This window comes from Parasteatoda tepidariorum, chromosome 11 (genome assembly GCF_982258835.1).
Source record: "Parasteatoda tepidariorum strain Cologne lab strain chromosome 11, Ptep-v5.0, whole genome shotgun sequence".
In the NCBI taxonomy this organism is placed as follows: Eukaryota; Metazoa; Arthropoda; class Arachnida; order Araneae; family Theridiidae; genus Parasteatoda; species Parasteatoda tepidariorum.
In genome coordinates, this window is record NC_141765.1 from 60,219,503 (window position 1) to 60,241,079 (window position 21,577).

The following is a 21,577-nucleotide window of genomic DNA, read 5'->3' on the forward strand; positions in this document are numbered from 1 at the left end:
TTTTAGTAATCACCGTAATTTAACACAATTATGGTCCAATTTAATTTTGCATATTCATTTATTTTTAATATTTTGTGAAAAGTGCTTAAAATAAACTTTTCAAAATATTTTTGTGGATTTCATGTGTGGAAAGATCTGGAACTGATGATGTGAAAATTCTTAAGGGTGTTCTTCAGATCTCTTTTGTCCTAATAATACAAATGCTGAAGTTAGGGGACATTAAAACTCCATTAAGTATACTAAACAGCCAACAGGAAGCTCTTGCTGTCAATAGCTATAAAATAATATTGGTGGGTTAGCGAAGGTGCTCGCCCAATGGTAGCAACCTTCTTCCATCACTGAAAAAATAAAGGGCTATGTGATAAAAGTTCAAAAACTGCTAATATTTTTAGTAATAAAACTGATTTTGTAATTATTTAGTTCGAAATATATTAGACTATTTATACTCATTACAAAAATGCTGAAATAATAAAATTAAAAAATGGAAACATTGAACTACCTTATTTCGTGGAAAAACTTTTTTGTTACATAATAAATGGTGAACTAAGTCTAATAATCAGGTAACTGATTCTAATAGGATTAACCCGTTTCGTACCGGTGAAAAGAGAAAGAAGCGTTTTCACAGGTAATTTCATATGTAATACGAGAGTACCAAATTGAGATCACGTCCGTGTGATCATGGGCCGTTAGAGTCAGAAAGGCTTATCTCATATATGATACCGGGGCCCGTGAAGGAAAAATCGCTTGATCACGTCCATGTGATCACCGTCATAAATGAGTTTAATTTGAAATGTGCTTAGTGCGTCCCAATTAATAGACTTTTAAAGTTTGAAGCCAATGTGCAAAAATGAATGGGGCTAATTTTATTATAGTTTTAATTTGAGAACTTTTAATATTTTGATTAATAAACAGATAGACACAACAAAACGAAAAAAAAATATATATTGTATTTTTTATTTCGGCTAGATACAACAAATAAAAATATTACTATGAAAATTTAGAGTTTTATCTCAGTTCAACCTACAGAAGTTTATTGAAAAACACTATTAAAAGTGCCTAAAAGGGAAGTTTTATTGAATTTCTCAAATTTTCCTTCCTCTGTAAATTATATTTAAAACGAATTTTCTCTTTACTGTCTCAAAGAATATTTAAAGTTTCATGTTTTGTACCCATTTATTTAAAATTTTATTAATTTTTTCCTTAATAAGAAGCTTAGATTTAAAATATTGTAAAAATGTTTTTAATGTGATCTTTATGTGATCTGAAACCTTTAGAGTGATGGCTTTTAGTTTATGACCCACTGCACGTCAATTGATAATTAGCACAATTTATTGCAAGTAGAGGTGTTCCAAAATATTAGAAACTTTCGAAGTTTCATAAAATAATAACTCAAACTGACACTTTATAAATGAAAAAAAATGCTAATTGTATTTATATATCATATCAATAACAATAAGGCGGTGTTCTGTAATTTTTGTTCATTGATTTAAGAGAATTCAGTATTATTTTAGTTATTCGAGTTTTGTGCGAGCACCTATTTCGAGTCTGGACCATTTTAGAGTAAAATCACGCTGCTGTTCTTTAAAGCTTAATCTAGTTTCTATTGTTTTAGTGAATTGAGAAAAATCTAAAAAATTATGTGAAAATAGAAAAAAATATCAGAAGTTCAAGAAAAGAATAGACGAGTAACAATTTTTTAAAGAAGTTCTAGTATAGTTTAGACCACTTCTTGACAATTGGAACAAAACAATAAAATTCTGCAATTCAGTTTTATACAACGACTGATGCTATTGTCTTTTTGCTTGAATTTTTCAAAAAGTTCAGAAAAATTTTAGTCACTTTTTTTCCTAAGTTCTAAAGAGCTTTATAACCATCCAACATTTTCGTCTAATTCAGTAAAAGCATGCGCATTTCTTCTTTGAGTTAAGTATTTCGATAAATTTACTCTTTCATTTGCTTCGGGTGCCGAATGCCTTCGAGGTGAGGATTTTACATCATCGTTAATGCTCGAATCAAAGGCTGATATTAAAGTTTGAACTTTGGAACTTTCTTTCGTTGGAACTTCACTCGTAGAAAAGACAGACGATGAGCTAACGTCAGTATCCAAGTCAATGTATGCACTATCCCCTCTGCTTAGGGTGGCTTTTCGTGGATGGTACAATTTGTTACTGGTGTCATCAGGCATTGAATTTCGAGGTGTAACGCTGGCAGAAAATGTTCCGGGAACTTCTTCTTCAATTGATTCAATGTTACTAACACTATCATAATCTCTTCGTAGTACTTTATCACGGACAACTCGTCTTGCAGCTGCCGCAAATCTCTGAACACCTCTTGGTGTTGCAATTTCTTCTTCATTGAAAACCTTTTCTCTTAGTTCTTTCAAACTTCCACTGTGCGTTGTAGTCCTCCCAATGTGGTTTTGTTTTGCACGAGCAGCATTAACGATAGCGTTCCAGTTCTTCTTTGCTTTTTCTCGTTTACCCGTTGTAAGTCGACGAATCAAACTGAATTTGGTTTTACGGCTGGTGTCTTTTATGAATGCTTCCATTACGGATTCAACTAAATCGATGTTGAAGTCTTTTAAAAGGCGACGCTCTCTTAATCGTTCCTTTCTACTCACTGAAATTAGAAAATTGAAATTTTGTTTAGAAATATTGATAAAAGTAACAAAATTATTACAACATTATTATTGCAACAAAATTATTACAAAATGACATAAAAAAGCGATTAATTTTGTTGACAAATATCACTCATATAAACACAAGCTCTTACAGTCCTGCCCAAATTATTAGACGCACTATAAGATTCTATGTTAAATCTTAATTATCAGGTGATACTATACAGCTTTATTGATATTACGCTACTGAAACCGGTTTGCACTAGTTTACGTTCGTAAATCAATTGGTTAAATTAGACGATATATAATATACATTTGACGATTGGATAAATTAAATGATATATTATATAAATATAGAATACTTATTATATCAGGTATTATATTAGTATATTATAATAATTAGGTGAAATTATTAGATACATTGTAGTTATTTAATAATTACATGTTTTGCACGAGTTTATATGCAATACTTTTATATTTAAAATTACATGTAATGGGATTTTATTCAGGAGATTTTTTTATATACTTCCTATTTGTATTTGTTTTCACCGTATTGCATTACAATGCTAACCAATGGACAATTGCAGTCAATTTTTTTTATGTTCTTAATGAATTCAGAATGATGGAAAAGTCCTGAAAAACATCTTTTTACCTCCCAAAAAATGCTACTTTTTTAATTAAGAGCAATTAAAAATCGTGTACTTTCGTTTTCAGTTTAAAAAGGAAGTCACGTGACTTTTAAGAAAGTGACGCCATTCGAGCCTGACTCCCGTTTGTTTACACTTTTTCTCCTTGGTGATTTAACGCTTGTTTACGTGCCTAGTTGAACGTCGTTTGTTTTTTTAAAAATATATTTTAAAATCGAAGTGTATTGCTTCTAAAATAGAAGGACACTTTGGGGGAAGATCTTTGATATCTTTTTTACCTGAACTAGAAGCATGAATAAATTTTTGGGATGAACCAACTGATGAAAGTTTAGATTTTTTCCAATAGCATTCTATTTCTGTTGGAGATGGTAGCGAACATTTTCGGTGAACCCAGAAAAGAAATGCTATCATGTGCTTGCATCCTCCTGCCCTGGCCGCACAGTTATCGCACACTAATGAGTTTATGACCCCAGAAGATTCATCACATGTCAAAGTTATTGCATATGCTTTGGTTTTTATTTTATGCTCAGGAGTCATTTTCCCTTTAACAATGCAGATATCACTTTCTCGCTTAACTTGCACATAGCCTATAGCATTATCCCCATATGTTTGTCTTGCTGATCTGAAGTTAAAATATATATATATATATATATATATATATATATATATATATATATATATATATATATATATATATATATATATATGTGTGTGTGTGTGTGTGTGTGTGTGTGTGTGTGTGTGTGTGTGTGTGTGTGTGTGTGTGTGTGTGTGTGTGTGTGTGTGTGTGTGTGTGTGTGTGTGTGTGTGTGTGTGTGTGTGTGTGTGTGTGTGTGTGTGTGTGTGTGTGTGTGTGTGTGTGTGTGTGTGAAAAAGATGATTTAAAAACTGAAAAACAGAATCTTATTAGACTAAACAACCAATTGAGACAGACCTGGCCTCCCCAAGGCCATAGTGTCGATAAAGAAGAAGAAGTTTTTTATAGCTTTCCTATGTCCATGTAATATTAGTTTGTGTTAATCGCTATTTCATATCTTTCTTTTCCGTAAAAATTCCAAAAGTTTTTGGAAACCTTAAATTATGAAATAGTTATTTAATATAAAATTTAGTATACATTAATTTTTTCTTTTTTTTACAGAATAGGGATAAAAACTATTATATTTTTTTAAATCCTTCAATATGCACACTATCTGCATAACTAGACGCTTTAAAATATAATGTAATAAAAATCTTTTTGATTTTTAATACATCATTCATAAAATGTACCAGTATCTTTCAAAATGGTTCATGTTATTATTTACACCTTGGATTTAACACTTTAAAAAATATTATGAAGCAAAACTTATTTTTAAATTTAATAAAAAAATTCGATAAAAAAACATTAGCAGGTGTAGTTAAAGTAAAATATACTAAAATTGAAGATGTGTATTTATGTTTGACAGTAGAAAGGGTAAAAATATTCTATAACTAGCTTGCCTCTGACTATTTCTTTAATTTTTTTTATAAATTAGAATCTAATTTTCTTTAATTTTATTTTATTAAATATTAATTTTTGATAAAACAATAATTTTTAATAAAAATAATAGCTTATTTATTTTTATAAAATCGTTTATAAATTATTTTTAATAAAATTGACTTCAATTAATTTTTAACTAAATTAATTTTAATAAAATTGATTGTAATTATTACAAAGTTGTTTATAATTGGTCTTTAATAAAATAATAACTTTAATTCAAATTAATTTTTAATAAAATAATACATTTTATTAAAATTAATTTTTAATAAAATAATTTTAATAAAAGAGTAAGTATAACGTTTATAATAATAATTTTGTGAGTAAGTATAATTATTTGTTTTTGTGAGTAATAATAATTTAGTGTGTAAGAATAGCGTTTAGTTTTATACTTTTATGAAAGTGGAAAGATGTTTTTAGTATACTTAAATCCTTGCTATATTTTAACGTGTACCTATATGTGTTATAACAAATCGCCGTTCCATTTTCACACACAAAATTATTTACAGCCAGGGGCGCCGGTAGAATAAAATATAGGGGGGTGCAACCCTTTAACAAACTACCATCCCCACAAAAAAAAGATTAGAACTATTCTGTATGATTGCAATTCTTGTTTGATTAATCAATTTTTTACATAAAATTTTATAACTAAATTGCTTTTCTATTTATTTTTAATTGCTTAAAGAAAATCCAGGGTAGTGCAAGTGCACCTCCTTGCCGACGCCCTTATTTACAGCTACAGTTTATAAATAAACAAATTTATACCTTTGAGCCTTTATGCCTTTGATTTCAGGCGAAATGAAATCTTGGTTCGTTCGAAAAAAATCCATAATCATCTCTTCAGTAACTTGCGGCAAATTGTCCGTTTGAGCTTTTTGAAACCCCTCTTCCATTTTGATTCTATATATGCAATAGATTTCAAAATATTTGCTGCTAAATACGCATTTAAATACACGCGGGAAAATTTGGAAAAAATAAGTTAAAGAAGAGCTAGTTAAAACCGCAAGAAAGAAAATACATAATAACAACGGGAAGGTCGTGAGGAGTAAGGCTCTAATGACGTCACACCAATCAGCGGTCGTTTTCGAGTGAGGGCGTTTTCGCTCAAATTAAAATATTAATAATTAAATAAATATTTATTTGTCAGAGTTAAAAATTATATTTTCGTAATCAGGAAATCAATCTTAAGAAGTAATGACTATAATTTGGAAAATTTAAGAGATGCTGCAATTGTCCATTGATACACGAACGTAAAACAAGTGCAAACCGGTTTCATCCACGTAAAAACAATAAAGTTGTATCACCTGATAATTAAGATTTTACAAAGAATCTTATATTACGTCTAATAATCTAGCCAGTGACTGTAATATATGGTTTATATAAATACTTTTTTCGTGTATTTATAGAAATGCTTTGTATTTTATGAACTTTGAGGCATTTCTACGCTTGGATACGGTGATAAAATATTAATATTTTTTCTCTAAGTATTGTGTCTAACTAGCCTTGCTATATCGAAACCCTTAATCAAATGTTATCGTGATCAAATGGCTTTTCAATTAATCAGTTTTCAATGAAAATGCAGAATGTGATTCCTGAAATAAGTAAAATGTTAAAAAATAACTTCTTATTTCATACCATAATATTTCATATAATTTTTTTTTTCATACCATAAATTGCACGTTGAGCAAAAATTAAATCTAACAAAACTGATAAAATAAAGAATCACGAATTTGTCAACTTAAGTATCATTATAAACTTGACAAATATTGCACGATTCAAGAAAGCTCATATTGAAATTGACCATGCACATAAAATTAACAAAAAATAAATGAAAAGACTAAAAAAAAGTGAAAATGTTTTCTTCAAAAATCAGCGCAATAAAAAAAGCTTTTTTATATGGACTAAAAGTAAATTATGCCACGGGAAAAAATAATAGGGTTTTGCAAAATTTTTTCGGAAATAAATTTATTTAGTACTTATATTATTGTCATAATTCAATGAAATAAAACACTTTATTATCTTTTAGTATGATAGCCTTGCGATCGCTTAAACTTCTTTTGGATTTAATATGAGGATCTAATATTCATTTTTCCAATATGTCCTCGACAACCAATGAAATGTTCTGGGTAATATTGTTTGGATGTTATGGGGTGAGTTGCATAGCACAACAAGATAATATCATTCATCGAGCGTGTGCTCTGCAAAAGGATGAATGACAGGAAAGAAACAATATCAATATGTTCTCTATCTCCAGGTAAAGCAAATGCGGGTTAGTTTCATCAAAAAGTCCTCCACGAAGGCAAATTTCTCCCAATACTTCATCCAGAAATTCCCTTGTCTTCTGGATTGGATTCAAAATTACAAGGTTACGAAGTTGAATATTAATAGTCGTAGGTCCGAAAAATTGGGTCGGCTGTTCAACGACGGCTATAAAATGAAATATTAATATATAAGGGATGGTGGCTCAGCGTATGGATGGTGTTTTCTACACTAGGGAACGCTGCAAGCTCGGCACCGCCTAAATTTCCGGGTTACTGTTTCCGTTGTATTTTAAAGCCATTTGGCATCATTGTGTTTTGAGATTCTTGCAAACAATGTATTTGATTACTTATTACTTGTGTTTACAATGCTAACAATACTGATGTTTACAATGCCAAAAGTGTTAACACTAACGTAAGATGGTGCACAGCTTGCAACAAGAGCAAACAGTAATAAACTTATGGAAAGAGGCCATATCAAGACTGCCAAAAAAAGTTATTCAAAATCTAGCAACCATGTTACCTTTTTTAACAATATATCTCTAAAAAACTAAAACAAATTTTCACTTCAAACTCACCAGAATTACATATTAACATTAATATCTTATGAAATATGGCTGATTTGAGCTCAGAAATTATCTAATTTATTTATTTTATTGAAAACAAAATTATCCGTTTGAAAACATCGCCTATCAGAATAACATGTAGTAAGCAGCTGCAAACTTTTTAACCGGAACTAGAGTAGGTGCCGAGCTCGAGATTGTCATTGTTTACGTTTCTATTGAAAACACCATCCATAGAGCGTTCGTCTTCCAATGAGGTGAACCGGGTTCAAATCCCAGCAATGGCTGGTCGATATAAATTCCGTATTCGGCTTGCACCGATCACAGTGCTGACGTGAAATATCCTCAGTGGTAGACGGATCATGGGTTAGAGTCCCTTTGTCATCAAGCTAACCGTGGGAAGTTCTAGTGGTCTTCCTCTCCATGTAACGTAAATACGGGTTAGTTTCATCAAAAAAGTCCTCCACAAAGGCAAATTTCACCCAATACTTGATCCAGGAGTTCAACCGTCTTCTGGATTGGGTTCAAAATTACAAGACTACGCAGTTGAACATTAGTAGTCGTGAACCCAAAAATTGGGTCGGCTGTTCAACGACGGTTATAAAATAAAATATTAATACATTCATGTTGTCAAATGCTGTCATGTTGTCACGTTGTGGAAAAAATGTCTTTTGTCCAATTGAAAGTAAGTTAAGTAAGTTAGTAAGATTAAAGAAAAATATGTAAATGTAATGTAATCAATGATTTAACACGGAATAACTTTTAAACTGTAATTCTGGGATACCTAATCCTGCTAAATTGTAATGTATCAAATCAGTTATTTAAAATATGCAGAGCTTACATTTTTAAACTTTCAGACAGTTGTAAATTGACTACTTATTTTTATTGTAAAATTAAATTAATATAATAGTTTTTTATAGTAATTTTGGTTAATTTAATTTCAAAAAGAATTGAGAAATAATTATGAAATCTTCATGATGAAGAATTTTTATAGTTTCTTTATAATTTTGAAACTCAAATTCTGATAATTAATAATGATCTGTTTATATTAACTAGTTATACATTTTAGAAGAAAACAAATTCTGTTGCAAAAAACTGCTTGGTGTATTTTTTCTTTAAAAAAAAGACGGTATTCATGAAGACAAATTCTGGGATTTTATCTTCGAGTAAAAATTGCCAAATTTAGTTTGAATAAATTGCAAACACATTTTAAAAGTATTATTTTTACTTACTGACTTCAGAAGCACTATTAACCCCTTTCATTCCATTAGTTTTCAAAATAGAAAATAATTCACTCCTAAAACTAGTGACTGCTTGTTTTACTTCATTAACATCATCTTCAGTAACACCAGTTTCTTCAGCTTTTCTTTGTTGAGTTGTCACATAACGTCTAATCAAGCACTTCATCACTGTCTGAAACAGAAAATATTTCCTATATTGATTTAATCTGTAACTAATTTTAACAACTTGTTTGTACAAGGAAACTCTTGTTTTATATTATTAAACCCTTCCTTCTCGCTCCCGTGAAAATGACGGGGTGAGGTTTCGCCCTCTATTTCTCGCTCCCACGATATTGACGGGCTGGTGTGTTCAGTAGTAACGCGTCAATAGGAATTAAACTAATTCATTTCTTATGCCGGGAAAACATTTTATTTCTCATTTTGCTCACCAGATGGCAGCACCAGGGTATTTTTAAGGTAATTGTAGATAGTTTATTTTAAACTAGATATCAGCACTAATCAAATACGTAATACAAATACGAAAGCCAAAAAAAATAGGCACTTTTATGACCGTTTTCTTGAAAATTTACCGATCGTTAAGGGGTTAAACGGAGAAACAATTTCGATTGTTTACAAAAACTAGTTCCCTTTTTAATTAAAATTATTATTGCGTGTATTATTATTACATTATTCTACATAGAAATTTTGTGAAACGAAAACTTAAAAAGGTTGAAATCTGTCTAAGATACAACATTCTCCATTGTTATGTTAAAATTTAATTTCTTAAAAAAAAAGTCAAAACTTGTGGCACTTAACTTACTAATATTTCCACTTAAACTGTAAAAAAAAATTTAGATATCCAGACGCATAAGTTTAAAAAGAGTTGTTTGTGCTAAGCTATTCATTTGCCGAAAAAAATGCATATTTGTGCGAGTTGAAGGAGCAGGAACAGTTACGCATATTCGTTATGAATAGCGTTGTAAATATTTCAAAGTTAAACAAAACTACTCCCACTATGACATTCAAAACTACTACATTTATCTTTTAATTATTTACTTTCAGGAATTTAATGGTTAAAAGGAAATCGGCTAATGGCCTTTTTCTTGAAGAAGCTTTAAAAACTGTTTGTTGACTATCATTATATTTACTTCAATGTAGGTTATTCAACTGGAATCTTCCTTTATTCTTTTCATAATTTAAATTTCTTAAAATTATTGTTCAATTGCTTATTTGCTGATGTTTAATATAAGGAAGGAACGGTATATAAAGGTATTATCTGAATAACTTTATGATACGAATATATTGTCTGTTTGTGAACAGAAATGATTGTCTGGAAAGAGGTTGTTCAAATATGATGTTATTGTTTGCTAATCATATGCTGGTATAACTTGATATCCTGGTAATGACAAAAAATAAAATTTAATTTCAGATCACTTGCGGGTAATTGTCAGGTAATAGGAAATTTTGTGTACTTGGGCAAACAATGTCAATTATAAAAGTCAGTCATGACTGTTTTGATGATTTAAAGAGATTTCTTTTCAAGTACTACTCTCTAGTACTACTCACTAGTTAAAAATCACAAATTTCAATATTAAAAGTTGTAGATAGATTTCAATATTAATAGTTGTAGAAAGTTGTCCTAAGTTTCAAACTTCAATATTTGAATCTTTATTGAAGAAAGAATGAGAAATTATCGAGGTAAATTTCATTTTTCTATATTTATTATTTTTTGAAGTTTAGGAAAGGAAGAAAAAATTCTATGGATCATAATGAGTTAAAATTTCTCCCTCGGAATATCTATATAGCTACATTTCCTCCCTACTAGACTGCGCTGTCAAAATTATCAAAGTGATGAAAATGTAAGACTACGTATTTTGAGAAGCAGACTAAATTTTCATTAGTTAAAGTAAATAAAAGTTATTTTATTTTGTTGTTTTTGTTGCAAAATCATACTCATCGTATTTATTATGTATCGTAACAAAGTTCATTGTTACTGAAATAAATAATAAGTAAATTCAAGCTTGCTGAATGACAAAAACTACTAATACTGCCTTGAGACTACATTTAGAATAAGTATTAAATTTGCTTTATCTGTTCTAATTGATCCTTAAATAAACTTAACAGTAAAAACTTTATTTCCAAGGAATTTTGAAAACTTGGTATTGATGTTTATGAATATTACATAATTATTAAATTAAAATTTTCCGAAAGATTTATAAAGAGCTTTAGAGCAAAAATCAGAATCAATATTGCTTTTTTTTCTTTTTTTCTTTTCTTTTTCGCATAATTGAGCTCTACATAAAATTTTCATTTAAAATATGATTACTATGGTGTTTTGAAAAATGGTAATGATATCTATGGATAATACATATTTAATAAATTCAAATTTTTTGAAAGCTAAACAGGTCTTTAAAACAATATTCAGAATAATTGTTGAAATAGATTTTTTTCTTAATTGAGGCATATATTGAAATTTACATTAAAAATATAATCACTAAAGAGTCTTAAAAATATTATAATGATGCCCAAGGATAATAAGATGCATAATTAATAAGTTTAAATTTTCTGAAAGATCAATATTCAAAATAAATATTGAACTAGGTTTTTTCATAATTGAGTCCTATATAAAACTAACATTAAAATATTATTACCAAGGTGTTTTGAAAAAATGGTAATGATGTCTAAGGGCAAAAATTAATTCATTTTAATTTTACTGGAAGGTTTTTAAAGAGCTTAGAATGATATTAAGAATAACTAACTTCCATTTTGTTTTAATTTAACCAAAAATAGTCTTAAAATTAAATTTGTCATTAAAATCGACATTTTTACTTGAGATATGAAGAAACTGACATCTTTGATAGTTTCTGAAAGCAAAATGTAGCCAAAGTTTCTCAAAGAATCTAAAAGTGTTGCCAAATACATCCCCAGCAAAAAGAGAGTGAATTTAAAAATAAAATATAAAATAATAATAATAATAGTTAAAGCTGTAATATGGGCAAGCGATCTTAGCAAATATTTTTTTCATGATAGTAGACATAAATACTAAAAATAAAATAAAATTAGCATTTAGAACAATAAGACTTCTTTAAAACCAATATTTCGCATCATCGGAAAAATACATTGATATAAATAGGTGTTCAATAATTATACTATCCATATCTAAATAGTTAGACATAGCAAAATTATAAATTACAGAATTTTTAGTTTGGCCCCAAAATTAGACTGATTAATTATATTAAAACAAATCAGTAAAAGCATAGACTTTTATCTTATATTATCCCCAATTAAGCCTACTTTAAAATTTATTAAACGTCTTTTTAAGTTATACTTTGTTTTTTTTTTTTTTTTTTTTGTGAGTTAATCAGCTCTAAAAATTTTCAAAATACTTCTTCATTTCATCTGATCAAATATTAAGTAATTGGTAACGTTTCCGATTTAAGAAGAAACAAATTCAATCTATGTTTCACTTTTAGTCAGGTGTTAGAGAAATATATCCATGCAGTCTACAAAGGGACTTGTTGAATAAACTGATTCACCTATCCATGACCAACACGACTTATCAATAGTTATAATAGATATATAGAGTTACTAGGTGAAAAAGGAGTTTGTAGTTGAGAAAAGTGAAGCATTAATAATTTTTACTTTCTCTTTACTTTTTAAAAAATCCGCATTTATTACATATTTCATAAACAAATTTAGTTTGTGTTTTAATTACACTAAAAAACAACTTTATTTTTTTGCTGCATCAAATCTTTCCTAACTATAGTTTCTTTAATATGACATTTTTAGTCTATTTTTTGTCTAAATGTACAAGTTTTAAACCGTTATATATAACAAAGTATCACGTAAATGTGACCACTAACTTCTAGAGGAATTAATGTACAGCATCAGGATTAAAACTGCATAAGAACTCATGCCCGAAAATACCATCATATGCCACTAGGGTACTTCTCTATTATAAACTGTATCTTCGTTTGCTTCAAAACAAGTCGTAATAGAGAAGCACCCCTAATTGCGTACGACGACATTTCCGGGCATAATTTCCGACGCAATTTCAATCCTGATGATTTACCCTAATTCCCCTAAAAAATAATCAGAACATTTATGCAACTCCTTGTTCTGTTTAACTTTGTAAACTTGCACATTTTTACTAAAAATACCCTAAAAACTTCTGTTGCCTTAAGAGCAAAACTATTTTGAAGTTTAAAACCCCCACATCCAAGTTAGACAAGATCAAGTATTTGTACAAATACAGCAAAAAATTTGTTCTCCAGTGGTATCCATAACTCTTAGCAGTCATAGATATTTTGCTTTTCACGAAAACAAGCTAAAAAAGGAAGTAATTTTGCAACCAGTTTTTTCTCCTCTTTTATAATAAGTTACAGCCTGTAGAATCAGAATTTTAGAATATGATTTAAAACAAAACATTTTTAGGGAACCATTTAATATTAATTTCGAATTTCTTAATTACATTGCAACCATTAAAAGCAATGTATTGAGTGAAAAATCCATTAACATTTCTATGAAAGGCAAGGTTCGAATGAACAAAAATATTTCATCAAAAATTTTCTCACCCTGTAAACTGCATCTCTTTCAAGTCCTTCTTTAAACTAGAAAAAGAAAGAAAAACAAATTGGATTTCAAAAACATTATAGTTTCAAATAATGCATTTTCGAAGCAGTTATAAAGCATTTAATTAATTTCTGTCTGTGGTATTTGAAATTTTTTGAACAGAACATAAAAGATTATCAGTTTCTTAAGTTTAACTGTTGAATCGAAAATAGGACAAATTTAATCAAAACTTTTGAAAAGATTATTTCAAAAATATTGCACACATAATTTACAGCAAGTGTATTTTTCTATATCACTTCCTTTATTATTTACTAACTATATTAGTAACTCAAAGTAGAAAAAGAGTTCTATATTTGTATCATGAAAAGTAATAGAATGTGTGTGATGATAAATGCTATAAAATATTGAACCTGTGAATTAAATGAAAATAATTATCATATTAATTCCTTATTAATACTTTTGTGAGTAAGTTATGTGTTCAACTGGTTTCAAATTCACACTATTTTAATCCTTATACCGGACCAATTTATTTTTGGTATGACTTTTCAGAGAAATTTCAGCAATCTGAAAATATTAAAATTTTGAATTATGCATAAAATTCTATGATATTACATACATAGCATTACAACATACTGTATTTTATGATATTAGACTAGCTTCTTTTTACAATGATGGAAAAAAATATAAATGTTTGTATCTATCAATGAATAACATTTTCAACTAAGTATTAAATTCCATGTTAGTTCCATTACAGACATTAAAAAAATTGTTTCTATAACTCAACAGAACTTTGAAGGAAAAAATATGCAAAATATGATAAAACCAATTCTTACCAATACTAATACTTACTTACCATACAAATAATTAAGCTAATTTTCCTTCATAAAAATAATTGCTTGATCAATACACTGTTAGAATTTTCATTCTAAAATGAGGTTAAAATAATCGGCAGCAGTTTGTCCACCCGATTAACAATAAAGCTTAAGGTGAAGAACATTTCCTACCTTTGCGTTTTTGAAACCGTTTACAACTAGTATGGTTATAAAACTATGACTTAAAAACTATATGATTTTAGCCATTTACAACTAGCATGGTTCCAAAGTCATAAAAAAGACTTTTAGCTGGACATAGGAGTTAGGCTTTTCCTTAGATAATGGACATTGAGGAGTGCAAGACACTGGAAACTACTTATGTGTGGAAGGGAATGGAGGAAATATTGTGATGTCAACGCTGGTACTCGAACATCAGCTCTGTCGATCATGATGCTGACAGATTAGTCCTCTCGGTTATAATATGTTCCAAGGAACTAAATGGCGTCATTAGGTGGGCTTAGTAGGTGCGATAAAATTCTGGTTGTTTAACCGTATTAGGTGAAAGCAGTTAATAAACGATTTTCTCACAGTTAACAGTTTCATTACCTTCTTATTTATGGTGATTAAACTGTTTTGTTTGAATATGGTAAAATAACAATTAAATAAATTGTTATTTAACCATTTTTTACCAGGAAATTTCTAACAATATCTACCGAATCACTAATTTGTGTTGTTAAGTCTTTTTATAAAATGATTACCCTCACAATTACTTCGAGATTTGTGGTGATATTCAACATTGAAAGAACGTATTGAAATACAGACAGAGCTAATAGATGGTGGTCGAAAATGAGATAGAACAGATTATTGATTATTTTAGTTTATTTATATAAGGGTCATTCTTCGGAAATATGTACTTTAAAGTTCATGAAATTGAAAAAAAAAATGAGCGTTAATTGCGATTTCTAATAATGTTTTGATTTATAATTATACTAAGAGCAAGAAAAAATATTTCAAGCAATAATCATTTTCAATAGCTAATTTTCTAGAATCATTCCCTAAATTTATTTATTAGTAATAAAGGGACAAATTAATTAGCATTTAAAAGTAGTAGTAAGGCTTAAGTGGATTTTATTAAAACAATTATATACAAATATGTTCAACTTAAAATTATTCATTTTAGGTATCATTTTATTTTATTTTATTTTAAAACTAAGCCACAAGCAAATGATAAATATAGCAAAATGTTAATTTCTTTGATGTATTCTACTGTTAAAGTTTCTGTGATTAAGTTTAAAACATGCTGCAATGTTTTTCTATGTTGGTGTTTGTAAATCATTAGAATTTTTTTAATAGCTTTAATTCTGTGATAATTTTGGAGATTTAAAATAATGCTGTGGAAATATTTGTGTTATCCAAAATTAAATTTAAAATTCTTTTTCTGAATTCGATTTTTTAATATTTTTAAACGAAAAATACAAATTTCAAAATTTATTGCTTACTTTCAGAGAAAAAATTTTGTCTTATTTTAATTCATCAGTAGTGGCAACTGAGGGAATGATATGTAGGTAAATTATAGTTACATAAAATAATGAAAAACAGTAAAAAGGAAAATTTTATTTTTATTTCATATTTTAACGATACTTTCCAGCTAAAAAGAATGTACATAAATCATTAAACAAGCATATAGTACAGAAGGCGGTTTGAAAGTGACTTTTTATGAGAATTCTCATATATTAAAATCAAGCTCATAAATTAAAACAATTTAATCCTTGATACAAAGGCTTGGTAATTAAAGATTATTACTGGTCCGCATGCATTTTCACTAGTCAGTTTGCATGCTTCCATTAGATCTTTTTTTTAAAAAAAAATTAATTAATTTAAAGAAAATAAAATTCAAAGAAAAATTTCAATACAGAGAATGTGCAACGTTCACAATTATGAAGAAATATGCATTGTTGGGAAAACCAAAACAGAAAATTAAAATTCAAAGAAACCGAAACAGCATATCATTCCTTAACTGGTTCGGAGAATCACTGACAATTTGCTTAATGGTGGTTTGAGACAAACTTTAATGATGTCGGATAGATAGACAAACATTAATTTCAAACCCTGATTAAATTGCATTGATAATGAATAAATTAAAATTGGGAAATATGTTCTTTATAATAATTATCATATTTTTACTTTGATTGAATGAGAGGCTGGTTTCTTCTTGCAAGCCAAAAACCTTCCAAAAAATTTAGGAGTAGGAAAAACGTTGAAAGGCGGTGGAACTGTTGATCCATCTTCAAAATAACTCATCCAAAGTTTACTTCTTGCGAATTTCCACTCAACATCTGATCGTTCCTAACAAAGAGTTTATCAAATAAATAAATTAGATGACATATATGCCAAAGGACGTTTGAAATAAAAAAGCCAAAATGAGAACAGTTTTACACAAATTCTTAATGACATTTGAATTATTGGTCTAATCGCATTTGGTTTGATTGCATTCGGCTCATCGTAAAAATATAAATCAGATACAATACCTATTTACCTATATAATAAAATTTTAAGTTTCAATCCCTTTCCTTTTGATTACCATCCATCAGTTAATTCAAGAAGTCGGCTAAAGCTCACTACGGTGAAAGGGATAAAATCTTCAGATATCAAAATTCCCAATCTGCAACTTTCAATACAATTTCCAGCCTTCTTATGTACTTTTTGTAAATAGAATAGGCGTCCCTAAGATGGACGACTCCCCACCCCACACTTTTCACCTCTCCATTACCATGGTTTCGGCAAAATATAGCTTTTTTTCTCACTCAAGTTGGTATCAGTAAGAAATTTTAATATACCTGGAGAGGAAAAAAAGCTGCATTTGCCGAAACCATAGCAACATAGAGATGAAAAGTTTGGAGAGAGAGGAAATTTCGCAACCTTGATACGCCAATTCTATTATTTTAATTTTATTAAGTGTATAAATATAACCACATTTGATTACTTAGAAAAAAACTAACATATAATTGTGAAAAGATTTAGTTTAACAAGATATGATAGAGGATCTTTAAGATGCTTTATGATATGAAACTGCCCCACAAACAAATAAAAAAAAACTGTTTTTTCTTACAAAAGTGTTTTAGCTAGTATATTTTTTTTTAAACTTAGCTCATAAATTTTTTAAAAAATTCCAGTAATGATTTCATTTATAATTAAAAAGTTATACATTTCAATTGTATACATTTCAATTGTAGGAAAGGTCACGTACGATAAGGCATAGCGTATACATATTTTCAATAAATAATTCTAAACAAGCTATTAAATTTCGTAAAAATTACGAGCTATTAAGTGATTTGTTGGTCTGAAATTTCTTATTCAGTTTTGTTTTATTAAAAGTATTTACATCTTATATATGGAAAAAGTGAAAGCTTTATTTAAAAAGTGTTAAGCCCTTTATAGTAACTAATTGTTAAATGGAGACAGTTTTTGAGAATGAGATGTCTTAAGAGATGCTTTATGACATACTCCAGTAAAAAATTAAATTTTAATTATTAATTAAATACAGTTATTAATTAATTTAATTATTAAGTGAAAGTTATTAAATAATAATTCATTTAATTATTTAGTCAATTTTAATTATTAATTAAAAACAATTAATAATCAAAAATATTAATAGAATTCTACTTTTGTAATTGAGGATAGGTATTTAATCATTACATGTTTGTTTCAAAAATTTGCAATAGATGTATATAAATATAGATATTAAACAAAATTTAAGACAAGTATTCTTAAATACTCAGTTTTAATGTGATATATTAGTTATTTCAAAAACAAAAACAAAAAAAAAGCATAAATGTGTAAAAAATAACTAAATTATACTTACTGAAATAATTTGATACGAACTACTCATCATGGCAATCAGTAAGTTGAGAAGAACAACAACATTTATTACTGAATATGAACCAAACATTAATAAACTCCAGAAACGTGTGTAACTTTTGATGCCAGTGAGCTCAAAATTTTCTAATTCAATTAATCCAAAACTCGCCCAAAATAAGCTCTGAGATGTTTCAAATAGACTGAAAAGAATCACACAAAAAAAAAAAATTTACCAAAAATTTCTATTTTAAAATTGAAGTGATTGGTTCAAAAATCAATTCAAACCAGTTCCATAAAAAGTAATATTATTATTATTACTTTTATTATTTTAGATTTTGATTCAATTTGTTAAAAATATTAAGTACCGGGATTAAATAAGATTTTAAAAATTTATTCAAGTGCATTTGATAAACTCCAGAAATGTGTGTAACTTTTGATGCCAGTAAGCTCAAAATTTTTTAATTCAACTAATCCAAAACTCGCCCAAAATAAGCTCTGAGATGTTTCAAATAGACTGAAAAGAATTAAAAAAAAAAATCTTTACCAAAAATTTCTATTTTAAAATTGAAGTGATTGGTTCAAAAATCAATTCAAACCAGTTCCATAAAAAGTAATATTATTATTATTACTATTATTATTTTAGATTTTGATTCAATTTGTTAAAAATATTAAGTACCGGGATTAAATAAGATTTTAAAAAATTATTCAAGTGCATTTGATAAACTCCAGAAATGTGTGTAACTTTTGATGCCAGTAAGCTCAAAATTTTTTAATTCAACTAATCCAAAACTCGCCCAAAATAAGCTCTGAGATGTTTCAAATAGACTGAAAAGAAACAAAAAAATCTTTACCAAAAATTTCAGTTTTAAAATTGAAGTGATTGGTTCAAAAATCAATTCAAACCAGTTCCAAAAAAAGTAATATTTTTTTTTTTTTGGTTGAGTTTTTGAATCAATTTGTTTAAAAAGATTAAGTATCGGGATTATATAAGAGTTGAAAAAAATTATATTCAAGAGTATTTGAGAACTTAATGCCTCTGTTCTTTTATTTTCGAGTTTACTACTTGAAACATTCTGACAGATTCTAGCAAAGCTTCATTTGAGTCTTAATCATGTTTTTTGTTTTAATAAATGTACTAATGCTTTTAATACAATTAAACATTTTTGGAGAAAGAATGTAAGATTTATAGCAATAAATATTTAAATAAGTTGTAAAATCAAAATTTATTTCGAATGCATGAACAAACGATAGAAAATTTTCTTTTCTTGTAGAAAGAAAGAAGATTACATTATTGATTCCATTGAAGTATAAATTATTTTTCTGCACACTCTGAACACTTTTTCAAACACTGAAAATTGAAAATAATAATAAAGAAGGAATTATATTAGAGTCGACAGATTTTTATACGTTATTCTTGCATACAGAGTACTTCTTTCTCGATTAGCGTAACTTTTACATATTGAGAGTTTCGGAAAGACCACCCTTTACACATCTAATATCTGTATAAAAAATGAAAACAAAAATTGTACACTTGGATCGCAAATTAAAATGCAATCAAGGAAAAAAATAAAAATGCTATCGAATTTTCAGAAAAGAAAATTTACAAAAGAATTTAACAAAGAAAATTAACAAAAGAGAAAGGCAGATGTAATAAAATCAAACCAGGTTCAATTGATGGTTGAAACTTGAAAGTGTTTCTAATAATCGTCTTTCAACTCTACTCTGTTTCTTCTCAAAATCTAACCAGTCTTGTTTCTTAAATTTGCGTTCCAGTAGTGTGATTTGTCATATTTCGATCGTATTTTTGTTCCTTTCCCAATTAAATAATTATTTGCAAATCTCAATGTGTATACAATTTAGTTCTTATTTTGATAAGAATTTGAAAAATATATATTAAGGGCATTCATTGCAAAGCACTCTGCTTATTTAGCAAAGCAACAAGACCATATTTTAGTAAAATCACTTATTTTTGATTAAGTTGATCCACATAGTTCCTTCTTTAATTTTATATATTAAACAATAAAGTAATTGCTTACTTTGCAAATCTTCTCCATATAAGGCATGATTGTTCATAATTACTATTCATAGATCCATTAGGACCACTATAACAAAGCTCTTTGTCTATATCTGAGTAATACCACAATAATTGATTCATTCCACATCCAAATGCAAAGAGTACTAATGAGTAAATAAAAAAGAATTTGATGATATCAAAAACCATTCTTCCTAATGATATTTGCAGTGGTCCTAAATGTGGGTTCACGGAAAAGATATGAACCATTTTCAAGAAGCTAAAAGAGACAACATGCATTAAAAAAATATTAATTAAAAAGAAAATTAATGAAATATCAATATTTGTTCATTTTAAAATCAATGGTTATTTATTATTAACCGAATTTAAAAGGCTAATTTCTGATTTTAGCTCCTTTATTTGAGTTACTCCAATAAATAAGTATCGAAGATATATAATGTATTAAAGAAATTCTAAAAACATAATTAATAAAAATAGTTAACCATCAAACGTACGATTTAGAAAGTTTATCCCTTTCTGACGCGTTTCTTTTTGGCAATTATTATTATCAAAAATAATTGTGTTAATTGGATTTAAATATCTCAGAAAAGAAGTTTTTCAACTTTTATTTCTGAACAAGTTAATGTCTGCTGGTATACCTTCTATTATATTTACTTGATTTTTAAAAAATGGTCAAAATGTTCTTAAATGGTTAAAGTTTTAACCAATTAAATATTTTCAAAATTGCAATCATGCAAAAAGGAATTAAGTTTTAAACTTTTTCAGTAGAGGCTTCATTCCTACCTGCAGTTTTTTAAGGAATTGTTTTATATTAAACTAAATTATTTATAGCTTCTTATTTCACAAAAATATGAAAGTTTATTCTGTTTCTTAAAATTTCTTTAAAATTGCTCATGAATAAGAAAGTTTAATATATATTCTTAGAAGTTTTCTGTCGTCGTAAAGAAATTTATTTAATAATATTGTTTCAAATTGTTTTGAAAACGAAACGGATATCCTATTTCGATGCATTGGAAACGCGAGCTAATATACTTTCGATATGTTGTGAATTCGATATATTATATTCATTTGTTTAGTACGTATCTTTTTTTCCCCCTCTCTCTATATACTTTTTCCTCTCAATATATTTTTTCCCTGAACTAATGATACTGTTATTTTACATTGAAAAAAAATATGCATTATTGGGGAAAAAATGTAAAATTGATTATATGAAAACTGAAAAGAAAAATATGTTTTGACAAGAAAATATATTATTTTCTCAAAAAAGAAGGTAATGCAAAACTATTTTACTGGCGCCATCTATAGGTATTTATATGTATAAGAACTTACTTTATAAAAAAAAAAAACATCTCAAACAATTTGTATTAGTTTTCTTTTTTTTTAAATCGTAGAGCTAGAAATTTAGTTTTAATACAAAATATTTTGTGTAAAATTTAAAAAAAAAGATCTTAAAATTTAATTAAATTTTTTTTAAATTTTTTTTTA

At 27.8% G+C, this 21,577-nt stretch overlaps 1 protein-coding gene across 1 annotated transcript in view; it reads right to left on the reverse strand.

The window, feature by feature from the left end:
- Nucleotides 1–944: 944 nt before the first annotated feature.
- LOC107457167 (transient receptor potential-gamma protein) overlaps nucleotides 945–21,577 on the reverse strand; it is a 49,693-nt gene continuing 29,060 nt past the window's right edge. The window contains exons 10-15 of the mRNA XM_087154566.1: nucleotides 20,097–20,351; nucleotides 18,065–18,260; nucleotides 16,387–16,548; nucleotides 13,393–13,428; nucleotides 8,831–9,011; nucleotides 945–2,619 (exon numbers count right to left, since the gene is read on the reverse strand). Coding sequence (XP_087010692.1) covers nucleotides 1,865–2,619; nucleotides 8,831–9,011; nucleotides 13,393–13,428; nucleotides 16,387–16,548; nucleotides 18,065–18,260; nucleotides 20,097–20,351 — 1,585 coding nt within the window. The 3' untranslated portion in view covers nucleotides 945–1,864. The remainder of the gene's footprint in view (nucleotides 2,620–8,830; nucleotides 9,012–13,392; nucleotides 13,429–16,386; nucleotides 16,549–18,064; nucleotides 18,261–20,096; nucleotides 20,352–21,577) is intronic.